Here is a 12,933-nt window from a genome sequence, read left to right on the forward strand (position 1 = left end):
TAATTCCCCGATTAATTGGCTCGTATCCAAGTTCGATATGCACCAGCGGTAATCTCGGCCAGCCTAAAAAAAATCTAATTAAGATAAGATTGGTGCATAACCGAGGGCATGTCCCCCGATTGGAAAGCCACGTAACACAGGTAAACTGTTGTCAGGCGGAGTATCCGGGGGTAACTTGGCAGACCAATTGGCATTCGTGGTTGCCTAGCAACCCACCCTGACACAAAGTTATTCGTGATCGGTGGCCTCAAGCCCAGTAAGTCCAGAGGGAACCAAGGATCCCCCTTATAGTAGAACCGAAACCCGTGGCCGTACCACTATCATTCAATTGAAATAAAATAAAGATTTTAAAGGTTGTATAAAAAAATCCAGGAATTTACAGCTGGTGATGTTACAGCATGTTATTTTACACGTTACATATTTATTTGTGCCGGTTGTTTGTGTCCTTTATGACATCCTTAAAAACAGTAGGTTTCCTGTTTGGAATGATTTTAAAATTTGTTTCACTGACTGACTAGCAGACAGAGTAAAAATGATCTCACTCCTCTCTGCGCATGTGTGATCAGACAAATTCCGAGCCAATGTATTGCTAATCTACAGGTTTGTTTTCCGATTCATGATCTAAATATAACATTCCTTTTAGATTAAGTTGTTCATCGATCATAAACTAACGTTTGTAGACAGGTCAGACATTGCACCAATTGCGAAACTCCACATGGTTTGCTTTGCGTGCATGCTGTAAATATTGGAAGTCTTGAGTGTATCTTTTTTTTTTGTATACTGAATCGAGGCTCGTGAAAGAGCTAACATTTATTTCACAAACAAATCAACCAGACAAACAAAATATACAAAAAGAGGGAGCGGAAGACAAGATGGGGAGAGAAGGGGAAGCACACAACCACAACATTTGAGAGCAGGGAGAAGTGTGGGAGGGAGAGGGCTTGGGGGCAGGAGGCGTGGGAAGGGGGGGGGGGGGGGGGAGAGGTATAAAACACAAGGGGACTGAAATTAGCGGGGGTAGAAAAGATCAAGGTTTTGGATGGGGGAGGATAAGAGATGGTGGTGAACAGCTGTTTTAAAGACCTGGAGGGTGGAGTGGGATTGAAGAGAGTGAGGGAGTTTGTTCCAGAGGTGGGAGAAAAGAGGAATGAAGGAGTGAAGGTGAGCAGAAAGTCTTGTTTTGGCAGTTTAACCATAAGAGGGTTGCAGGCAGATCTTGTGCGACCTGTAGGAATATTTGGGGGACAGAGCCCAGAGAGAGCTGGGGGGGCAAGGCCAGAGAGGAGTCGGTAGAAGACGGAAAGACCACCAACCTGCCTGCGGTGAGTGAGTGAAAGGCCCTCGGAGTTAGCTTCATCGCAGGAGATTCCAATGATTCTGAACGCTTTGGTTTCAACAGCGTGAAGACGAGCTAGGTGTGAGGCAGGAGCACCAGACCAGAGGGGAGAGCAGTATTCCATAGAGCTGCGGATGAAAGCCTTGTATGTGGTGAGGAGTTCAGGTGTGCCAAGGAAGGACTTCGCACGACGGAGGATGTCCAGTCGGCGACTGGCTTTGCAGGCCAGATTTGAAATGTGGTTTTCCCAGGAAAGATCATGGCAAATAGTGAGACCCAAAAGCTTAAGTGACAGAACTTCTTGGAGAGGATTATTCAGAAAGTGGATGGGAGGGTTTTCCAGTCGGTCTTTTCGGAGAGACATCGTAAGAGTGTGAGATTTATCAGGATTGAAAGACATGTTCCATTTGTTTGTCCAGTCTGTGATTTTGTCCAGGTCTGCAGAGAGTGAGGAGGCTGCAGACTGCCAATCTGAGGGATGAGGAATGGAGCGACAGAGAGTAGAGTCGTCAGCAAAGAGATAGAGAGGATTTCCAAGAGAGTCAGAGAGATCATTGATGAAGACCAGAAAAAGCACAGGGCCCAGAACACTACCTTGGGGAACTCCAGCCTGAACAGGAAGAGGAGATGAGAGAAACCCACACGTTGACTAAGACCAGAGAGGAAGTCCGCCAGCCATGCGTGGAGATTTCCATGGATACCAAAGGAGGAGAGTTTGGTGAGCAGAGCGGGGTGCCAGACCGTATCAAAGGCATGTGAAATGTCAAGGGATAAAGGTCTAATTTCCTGTTTGGCATTGAGGACCTCCATCCATTGTTGAGAAAGCAGAAGCAGCATGTCCAGAGTAGAGTGACCAGGTCTGAAACCAAATTGATTATCAGAGTTCAAGCCATTGGAGAAGAGGAAAGATTTCATATCTGAAGCAATGATGGATTCCATGACGTTGCTGATAATTGGGAGAAGGCTGATTGGTCTGTAGTTGCTAGGATCTGTTTTTGCACCTTTTTTGTGCAAAGCGGTGATGTTGGCTGATTTCCAAGCAGATGGCAGATGACCTTGAGCAAAAGAGAGGGTGAAGAGAACAGAAAGAGGGAGTGAAAGAGCGGAAGAACATGATTTTAGGACCCGTGGGCTGATGCCGTCAGGACCAGTTGCAGAATCAGAGTCGAGGGTTGACAGAAACTTTTCCACCTTGTCAGGAGGAAAGGACACAGAGTCCAGGAGCAGCTGGGTACGACTGGGTACGACTGGGTACGGTGGGTACAGAGAGGGATGGGTTTGGGACACAAGATTTAGAGGCAAACACAGAGTTGAGGCATTCAGCTTTTTCACGTGCGGAGTCAGCCGTGTGGCCATTTGAGGTGAGGGAGGGGATGGAGGGAGAACAAACACCAGAAACAGATTTGACCAGACGCCACCAGGATTTGGAAGAGGGAGACAGATAAGAGAGTTCGGTCTTGAGAACGGTGAGATATTGTTTCCTGGCTCTCCTGAGGGTGGACACACACTTGTTTCGGGCTTTGTCAAAGGAAATGAGATTTCCTTCCGTTGGATTTGCTTTCCAGGAGACGAAAGCAAGTTGTTTCAGGGCAACAGCCTCACCACAAGATTCCGTGTACCATGGACGGGAGGAAGGGTATGACAACTGAAGACGAGATGGGATAAATCTGTGCATGAGAGAGAGCAATTTACTTTGAAAGAATTCCCAGGATGAGTTGATGTCAGAGGCGGTAGAGATGGGAGACCAGTCCAGATGATTGATGGCTGCTTGAAGACCGTGCCAGTTGGCCTGAGTGAAATGCCAGACTCATCGACGCTGAGGAGGCTCTCTGAGAATGATCAGAGAGATGTCCACTTTGACAAGCACATGATCAGATGAGCCGATTGGAGCAGAAGAAGAGCAGCAGACATTTTCAGGGAAGTTAGTCATAACCAAATCCAGAAGAGAAGATGCTCCGATGACTGAGATCCGGGTCGGGAAATTGACAGATTGTGTCAGTCCCAGTGAGTCGCAGAAGTCCTTTGCTGAAGAGCCATGGCTGGTGAGAGAGGTACCCACACCCAGCCAACTGGCATGGTGACAATTGAAATCACCACATATGAGGAAGAGAGAGTTGGGATGGGTAGATAGAAGTTGGTCCATATTATCAGACAGCGAGATGTAGATGGAGTCATCACTGTTTGGTGGATGGTACAACACACATATGAACAAAAGGTGGGAGCGAAGGGGAAGCCGTAGCCAAAGGTATTCCTGGGGGTGAGGTGGAGAGAGGGCAGTGGAGGGCGAGTGAGGAAGAGAGTTTTTTATGAAGATAGCAACCCCACCTCCAGGACGAGGCTCAGGTCTATCATACTGGAGGAGGGAGTAACCTGGGAGAGATACCAAGGCATCAGAGATATCATATCTTATATGATGTCTTATATGATGTATTTATCTTATATGATGGATTTATATCTTATATATAAAGCCGAGTTAGTGTCTGTGGGTCATAAGTGCCGCCCATTCTTCAGGCCATGCCTCTCCCACAGCGTCATAAGCAGCACCGCCCATTGGACATGCACCACCATTCTGGTCGATTGGCATAGCTCTGATGACCTATGGACCTCTGGTGTGCATTTGAAGCATCTTCTGTCATTAAATAATAAAGTGGGTGGGTGTGCATGTGCATATTTGGAGAGACGAATGTTTCCTGAGAATTACAAGGTTTGTGGCGTATTTTTGGAGTTTCAGGTTTTGAGTTTAATAATGTTTAAAATTTCCCGTGCTTTGAGGCCGAACAAAACGAAACCTTTTCGGACTATCCCACAATTTAGTCTTGCGATACAATTTTTTTGGGGTATCACTTTTGATTGTCCCTGGTATCGTTTCAGACTCGACTAAAATAAATCCCAAGAAACTCAGCCAAAATTACACGTTTCTCGACAAAAAAATTCATCTATATATATAAAACACAGTTTGTGTGTGTGTGTGATTGTGTGTGTATGTGTGTGTAATGTTACCGATAGACTCCTAAACGGAGAGGCTCACGTACTTGACATTTGGCACAAACATGGCGATTGAGCCTGGGAAGAACATGGCCGACCTAAAAATTTATTTCATAATTTTTTTTACCATATTTTTACCTCAGCGCATTTCAGCGAGGAATATTATGACCGGAATGGCAGAGCAGCGCGCTGATTCGCTCAGAGCGATCACGTGATGTTCCAACTTTGCTGCCATAATCTCACAGTTATGCGTTTGCACGGAATTCCGTTTTTTCACATTTCAGCGAGGAACATTTCCATTCACACCACATAGGTTTTTTTTTCTTTCATCTTTAGATCCATATTTTTTGCCATAACGAAGCGCATTATGGCTCTCTCGAGCTCGAGTTAGCCAATCACCTGGGAGCATGAGGCCACGTTGGCCACGCCCACGACACGACGCAGAGTTGCAATCGATCGCTCAGAGCGATCATGTGATGTTCCTTGCCGCGCGATTGCGTTTTTTCACATTTCAGCGAGGAACATTGCCATTCGCACCACAAAGGTTTTTTTTTCTTTCATCTTTAGATCCATATTTTTTTTCAGCGAGGAATATTATACACGGAATCTAAGTCGGTGGCAGAGCAGTGCGCTGATTCGACGATTCGCGCGCCCTCCCCCATCCCCCTCCCCCACCCCCTCCCCCACATTTATACACGGAATGCCGGGTACTTCCCCCCCCTCTTCTCCCCTCCCCCCTCTCCTCCCCCCTCTCCTCCCCTCCTCTTCCCCCTCCCATCCCCTCCCCCACCCAGCAATGCCGGGTACTTCCCCCCCCCCTCTTCTCACCTCCCCCCCTCTCCCCCCCAGTTCCCCTCCCCTCCTCTTCCCCCTACCCCTCCCCCTCCCCTTCCCCCTCCCTGCCCCACTCCCCCCTCCCCCCCACTCCCCTCTCATCCCTTCTCCCTCCCCTCCCCCTCCCCCCTCTTCTCCCCTCCCCCCTCTCTTCTCCCCTCCCCCCCTACTCCCCTCCACCCCGTGCCCCTCCCCTCCCCAGCAATGCCGGGTACTTCTGCTAGTTTTAAATAACTAAATATTAAATAGATTTGTGGCTTTCAGACTGGGGGATTGCTTATTCGGAATGTCTATTTGACGTATGTTTGCATTTTCAGAGGTACCTTGAGGTGTTCTGAATGAAATTGTGAGAAATCTGGGGAAATAATGAACGTTTTTTTTTAAATATGGGGAAACATGAACAAGTCCTTGCTGCTGCTTCGTGGATTGCATGCGTACTATATAGGACCTCTATGAAAGCTCTTCCCAGCCATTGGGAAACGAGGGGGAAAGAGTTGGGAAGGGGAGAGGTGAGAGGATGGGAGAGGAAGAGAAGGGAGGGGGAGAGGTGAGTGGAGGGTTGGGAGTAAGGAGGGGGGAGGGGGGGAGGAGGAGTTAAAGCTGGTGGGGGGATGTGGGGGGGGGGGGAGGGGAGGGAGAGGGTGAGGAAAAAGTGGGGGGTTACGTCTTAACTAGTTGGAAACCTCTTGTAATACTATATTAATAATAATCGATTAATATCGATTTGTATATAGTAATTATAGTATTACAAAAGGTTTCCAAGTCGTTGCAATGTAGTATATTGGACCCCTTTGAAATTTGTGGGATGGGGAGGCAGAGTCGGGGAAGAGGAGAAGGTGTGTGTGGGGATTTAGAGGGAGAGGGAAGGAGGGGATTATTGAGGTCTTGAAGTCACATTTTACATTATGTGGAATGTCCACTGTCACTGACATCGTTTAAGATTGGGATGGAAGGAAGGGGGAGAGTGGAGGGAGAGAGAGGGTGGTGGAGAGAGAGAGTTGGAGATGTTGGGTGGGGAAGAGAGAGAGGAGGGAGGAGAGGGGAGCGAAGATAGTAGGGTGGAGGGGAACACGGGAAGAGGGGATGGAAGGAGGGTTACCTTTGTGCTCGCTCAAATATAAATTACAAGGATATCTGTAAATAATGGTGAGATGAATGTTTTATGGGATTGAAGTGGAGGAAACATGAACAATGACTCAAGTGAGAACACCAGGGTAGTTCATCCAAAATTTAAATCTTCAGCACTTCAGATTATTTCAAAGTTTAGAGATTGTTACCTTCGCAAAAGCGGAAGGTTATGTTTTGATCGCTGTGTATTTATTTGTATGTCTGTGTGTGTGTGTGTATGTTATTCGCATAACTCAAAAAGTATTCAACCGAATTGCATGAAATTTGGTGGGATGATTGGTTATTATACGGGACACATTTGATTAGATTTTGGGAGCAATCGGGTCAAAGGTCAAGGTCAAGGTCACGAAAAGGTCAAAATCGTATTTTTACCAAGTACAGAACAGTAGCTGCGGCGAAGGTATGCGCTCTACCGAGTGCCCGTTCTAGTTTAAAATGTTTCTAAAACCTTCTTTCTCACCTGGATAGTTGTGGCACTCTGCCGCTTCTTTCTGAAATCATTCCTGACTCGGTACCCTCTGAAACCTGCTTGGATGGTGACGACCGCCTCTTCCTTGGCAGGGTCAACCAGGAAGTGACCATTCATCCCACTTCTGTCAAGTCCATGGAAAAACACCACATCATAATAACGTGCAGATGTTGTCTTGGTGGTTTTCAAACTTGTATCACGTGATGTGGTGCCACCATCATGACCCAATCGAGGTCGAATAAGTTTACCCAGCTGCACTCGGCGTTGTTCCTCAAGAGCCGAGTCTCGATCATATTTGGGACTGAAACATGGAGTGCGAGAGCTCGGCTTGCTGGAATATCCCTGAGAGCTACGAGAACTTGATTGGGAGGAATCCACGTGGTTTGTGACTTTGTAATCCGCTGGTTCGTCCTGAAAAGTAACAATTCCGTGTTCATCGCGGCGTTTCATCAGATGCTTCCTCGCTTGGTATCCACGGAAGTTTGCCTGCAGAGAAAAGAACAAATTAAAATTATTGGAAAAGCTTCAACAAACCAGTTACAGTGGATGAGGATTTGGATTAACATCAGTTAGAGATGGTTATCAATTAATGGTTAAATTAATATATTTTGCACCAATTCACAGCAGATCGTTCTACAATCAGGTGACAGACAGGCATTGTGGGTCTATTTCTCAACAATCTAAACTTTATACAAGTGATCTGATTTCAGGGGTTATTTTTATTTGAAAAGTTGAGCGATGACAAAGAAGAGCACAAAGACAAATATGGGAAAGAAGAGTAACGTCGGATATAAATGAGAGATGTCTCTATTATAACCAACAGTGGCCTGTTTGGTGTTCCCATCTGAACCCAGGGGTCATGATGCGAGAAACATAGATTCAAACCCATGGAGTGTGTTGGTTTGTTCCTGGTCTCATGATCATCCATATGCTGTAAGTCAGAGAAAGGAACTCTGGTGTGTTCGTATGTCATGCAAGTCTCCTTGGTTGATGGTAGAGCAGGAAATTCCAAATGGAAGTGTTCAAAAATTGTGGAAAAGGACCAAGAGTGATGTACATAGACTCTATGTGAAGACCTCTATGTGGAGGGAGAGAGGTATGTTACTCTTCCTCATGCGATATAATTTGTAGACTGGAGAGATTATCTGGCTGGAAGGATAGCTTCGGAGTACTGTTACAGGGTCCCCCCCCTTACCTCTGGTCTCGGTGGACCTCCGAACCCTGAGAGGGTCCCCGGCAGAAAGATGTGTTATCCTTGGTTGAAATCCAGCAAATAATGTCCCTCAATGGAACCAGCAAATGAAACAGTCAAATCAATAATGCAACCACACCAGATTCTAAACAAACAATAATATATTATAAATCACACACACAGAGCCATACAACAATGGGGGCAATCACCCCTACTTTCAAATCTTATGATAATATCCTTGTCAAGCCCCTTAACCCCACACTCACGGCACCTCCCACAATGTCTCTGCACCCCTCCAAGGCCAAGTCCCAATGTCTCTGTGCGCTCCCGCGATCTGGGAGTCAAGGCCTGATGGTCAATTGAGGTGTAGACGAGCGAGACGACCTTGAGGTCACGTGCTCAGCCCCAAGCAACACAGCCGTGGAGAGGAACCTCACAATGACGCGCTCCGACGTACACGTTGCGGTTCAATCCACGAGCCTCCGTATAATTCTCACGTGCCCCTTTCTGGCACAGCCGTCCCCGGCAAATCACTGGGGAACAATGCCCAGCCGACACCACAAAAGCCTGTTCACTGCAGGTTGCACGTGTGGCGAAGATGGCGGACAGCTTTCGCTCCAACCCGGACTTTGAGGCCCGGATCCTCCGGAACCTCAAAGAGAATACCCGATGACACAGGCTCCACGCACTCCGGCGATATTTCTTATCGCCCGAACTTCCCTTCAAGGACGCAAAGTTCACTCGCACTGTACGTCGAACGCTCGGGCCGGAGCTTCAACAACCACGTCTCTTTTCGATCTCCTCCCGCCTCTCTCTGCTTTGCTCCACCTCTTCCGGTCTCGATCCGGATTTCCGGCCACATTTTACCAGGAGCGCTTTTAAATCTTTTAACCACAACAACCCTTTCCCTTAAGTCACAATAAGCATAATATCTAGAATACGTCGAACCAACAACAATCATCATAACAACAATCATTAGGGCCGAATCCGTAACAGTACGCACACTCACCTTCAAGCTGTCTAGTCTGGGTTCAGGTGAGAGCTGGGGGAGGAGGGAGGGGTCCACGGTATAAAGCAAATGAACACTACTAGGAATTTCAGGAAAGAAGTTGGGGATTGAAAGAGGTGGATTTGGGGTGTTTTAACAGGGGTAGAAAAGATCAAGGTTTTGGATGGGGAAGAGAAGAGATGGTGATGAACAGCTGTTTTAAAGACCTGGAGGGAGGAGAAGGATTGAAGAGAGTGTGGGAGTTTGTTCGCGAGGTGGGAGAAAAGAGGATTGAAACAGTGAAGGTGAGCAGTGAGTCTTGATTTTGGCAGTTTAACCAGAAGAGGCTTGCTGACAGATCTTGTGCGACCTGTAGGAATATTTAGGGGACAGAGCCCAGGGAGAGCATGGGGAGCAAGACCGGAGAGGAGTTGGTAGAAGACAGAAAGACCACCTCCCTGCCCAGTCGGCGACTGGCTTTGGAAGCCAGCTTGGAAATGTGGTTTTCCCAGGAAACATAATGGCAGATAGTGAGCCCCAAAAGCTTGAGTGACAGAAATTCTTCACTAGGATTGTTCAGAAAGTAGATGGGAGGGTTGTCTTTTGGGAGAGACAAAGTGAGAGTGTGAGATTTGTCAGGATTGAAAGACATGTTCCACTTGTCTGACCGGTTTTTGATTTTGTCCAGGTCTGCAGAGAGTGAAAAAGCTGCTGCCTGCTGATCTGAGGGCTGAGATAAGGAGCAGCAGAGAGTGGAGTCATCAGCAAAGAGATCGAGAGCCTTTTCCAGAGAGTCGGAGAGAACATTAATGAAGACCAGAAAAAGCACAGGACCCAGAACACTGCCTTGGGGAACTCCAGCCTGAACAGGAAGGGGAGATGAGAGAATTCCATTCAGGGCCACACGTTGACTGCGACAGGTGAGGAAGTCCACAAGCCATGCTTGGAGGTTTTCCATGGATACCATATGAGGAGAGTTTGGTGAGCAGGGCGGGGTGCCATACCGCATCGAAGGAACGTGATATCTTAAGGGAGACAGCTCTGATTTCCTGTTTGGCATTGTGGACCTCCGTCCATTATCGGGACAGCAGAAGCAGAAGCAGCATGTCCACAGTAGAATGACCTGGTCTGAATCCAAAGTGATGATCCGAGATCAAGCCATTGAAGAAGAAGAAGAAGAAGGATTTGATGTCAGAAGCGATGATCGATTCCATGACCTTGCTGATTATTGGGAGCAGGCTGATTGGTCTGTAGTTTCAAGGATCTGTTTTAGCATCTTTTTTGTGTAAAGCGGTAATGTTGGCTGATTTCCAAGCAGATGGCAGATAGCCTTGAGCAAAAGAGAGGGTGAAGAGCACCGAGAAAGTGTGAGATAGAGCGGCAGAGCAGGATTTTAGGACCCGTGGGGTGATGCCGTCTGGTCCAGTTGGAGAATCAGAGTTGAGGTTTGACAGAAACTTCTCCACATTGTCAGGAGAGAAGGACGCCGAGTCCAGGAGCAGCTGAGTACGACTGGGTATGGTGGGTACAGAGAGAGATGGGTTTGGGACACAAGATTTTGAGGTAAAAACATAGTTGAGGCATTCGGCTTTTTCACGTGCAGTTTCAGCTGTGTAGCCATTTGAGGTAAGGGAAGGGATGGAGGGGGAACAAATACCAGAAACAGATGTTACGGATTCGGCCCTTCCGTGGGTGTGGTTGTCATCCACTTATAACCTTGCTGGTGATGTAGTATTATTCTTGTCGGGGTTGGAAAGGAAACGGCGGTTATTATTGGTTAAAGGAAATGGTTATTGTGGTGAAAAGGTTTAAAAGAGCTCTTGGTAAAATGTGGCCGGAAATCGGCTCGTGACCCGGAAGACAAAGGGAGCGAGGAAGAAGAGGGGTGGAGAGAAGGAAAAAGACGATCTTGGTTGAAGCTCCGTATCGAGCGGTCGAGCGTACAGTGCGAGTGAACTTTGAGTCCTTGAAAGGAAGTTCGTGTGATAGGTGATATCGCCAGAGTGCTGTGGAGCCTGCGTAGTCGAGTATCTGCATTAAGGTTCCGGAGTATCCTTGCCTCGAAGCCCCGGCTCGAGTGAAAGCCATCCGCCATTTCGCCACGCGCGCTGCCTTCAGTAAAAAGGTTTTTGTCGCGTCGGCCGGGCATTATTCCCCGGTGGGTTGCCGGGAACGGCTGTGCCAGAAAGTGGCTTTTGGTGGATTATAAGGAGACTCGCTGATTGAACCGCAAACGTGTACGCCGGAGCGAGTCTTTAGGAGGTTTTCCATTCCACCGCTATTTTGCTGGGTGCTGGACCACGTGACCTCTGGGTTGCTTCAATCGTCCACGCCTCAATTGATTTTGATAGGACATTGATCCAACGATCGCTGGAGCGAATCGACTTCGCCTTGGAGGGGTACAGAGACATTGGGGGGTGCCGTGAGTTGGGTTAAAGGACTAGATAAGGTGGTACCATCTTAAGATAGGGATTGTAGGGTGAATTGCTATTATTATTTGTGTCGTGATTCCGTTGTGATCTATAATATATTATTGTTTGTTCATAACCCTTGGTGTAGTTTCATTATTTATTTGATTGTTTCATTTGATGGTTTCATTGAGGGTTTCAGTAGTGATTGATTCCGAGACGGAATAACATCTATATCTTTCTGGCGGGGTTCCTCTCGGGGTTCGGGGGTTACCGAGACCAGGAGATTGCAGAGGACCCCGCAACAGTATTGGGAGCTCGTCCAATTGATATTCGTGGGCTCGAAAATTCCCTAAATTTAGTCCGGGAAAGAATTCCCTAACATTCCCAGAATTCCCAAATTTGGAACTTGTTCCAACATTCCCAAATTTTTCCAAAAAAACAAACAATTTTTTTAATTTTTTGTTACATTTCTTGTGTGAAGAAACAGGTGTTAACAAGGTGTTAACAGGTGTTAACAATAGTCACCATGGAGTTTGACGCAGAGAAGTTTGCAGTGACCCCTAGTGAAGCACAGTTCAGAGCATTAGTAAAGTCGGACCTCTGGAAATTGGCCAAACATTTTAGCTTGGAGGTCCGAACTAATATGAAGAAGGCAGAGATGCAGACAGTGGTGATACAATCTATGGTGGGATTAGGAACTTGGGAAGAGGTAGCCTGGGATTGGTTACCAGAAGAGCAAGAAAATGTGGAGCTCTGGAAACTGGAGATGCAATTACAGAGCCAGGAAAGGGAAAAGCAGAGGAAAGGAAAGCAGAAAAGGAAAGAGCAGAACAGGAAAGAGAACTCCAGGAAAGGTTAGAAGAGAAACAAGCAGAGGAAAGGAGAGTGGAACAAGAACTCCAGGAAAGGTTAAAAGCAGAGGAAAGGAAAGCAGAAGAGAGAAGAGAAGAGAAACAAGCAGAGGAAAGGAGAGCTGCAAGGGAACTCGAAGCAGAGGAGAGAAAAGCCGACAGTTAAAAGACCGTGAATTGGTGCGTCAGCAGGAAATTAAAGTCAAGGAGCTGGAGTTAAGGAGAGAACGGGGAGAGGTACCATCCCTGCTGACTGGTTCGACACCTAGTCAGAACACCTGGGATGTTGGCAGACATGTGAGGCTGGTTCCACCCTTCAATGAAAAGGAGGTAGCCAAGTTTTTTCCACACTTTGAGAAAGTGGCTCGACTGGTAAACTGGCCTGAGGAGTACTGGTCCATACTAGTGCAAAGTGTTCTGGTGGGTAAAGATCAAGATATTTATTCGGCTTTACCGATTGACCAATGTGCAGATTATGAGGTATTGAAGAAACACATTCTCAAAGCCTATAAATTGGTCCCGGAAGCTTACCGGCAAAAATTCCGGAATGCCAGGAGGAGGGAGAGTTAGACCCATGTGGAGTTTGCCAGATTGAAAGAAACCATGTTTGATTGGTGGTGTGATTCAAAAGTAGTTGGGAAAGACTTCAAACTATTGCGACAATTGATCCTGGTGGAGGAATTCTAACAGTGTGTCTACGAGGACATTAAAGTACATCTGGAGGAAAGGAAAGTACCAA

At 47.1% G+C, this 12,933-nt stretch overlaps 1 protein-coding gene across 1 annotated transcript in view; it reads right to left on the reverse strand.

The window, feature by feature from the left end:
• Positions 1-12,933, reverse strand: part of LOC137437238 (uncharacterized) — a 117,216-nt gene that overhangs the window by 95,448 nt on the left and 8,835 nt on the right. Inside the window, exon 3 of the mRNA XM_078766370.1 lies at positions 6,744-7,238. Within this exon, the coding sequence (XP_078622496.1) occupies positions 6,744-7,238 (495 nt within the window). The remainder of the gene's footprint in view (positions 1-6,743; positions 7,239-12,933) is intronic.

Source organism: Myxine glutinosa, chromosome 12, assembly GCF_964187855.1.
Source record: "Myxine glutinosa chromosome 12, kmMyxGlut1.1, whole genome shotgun sequence".
In the NCBI taxonomy this organism is placed as follows: Eukaryota; Metazoa; Chordata; class Myxini; order Myxiniformes; family Myxinidae; genus Myxine; species Myxine glutinosa.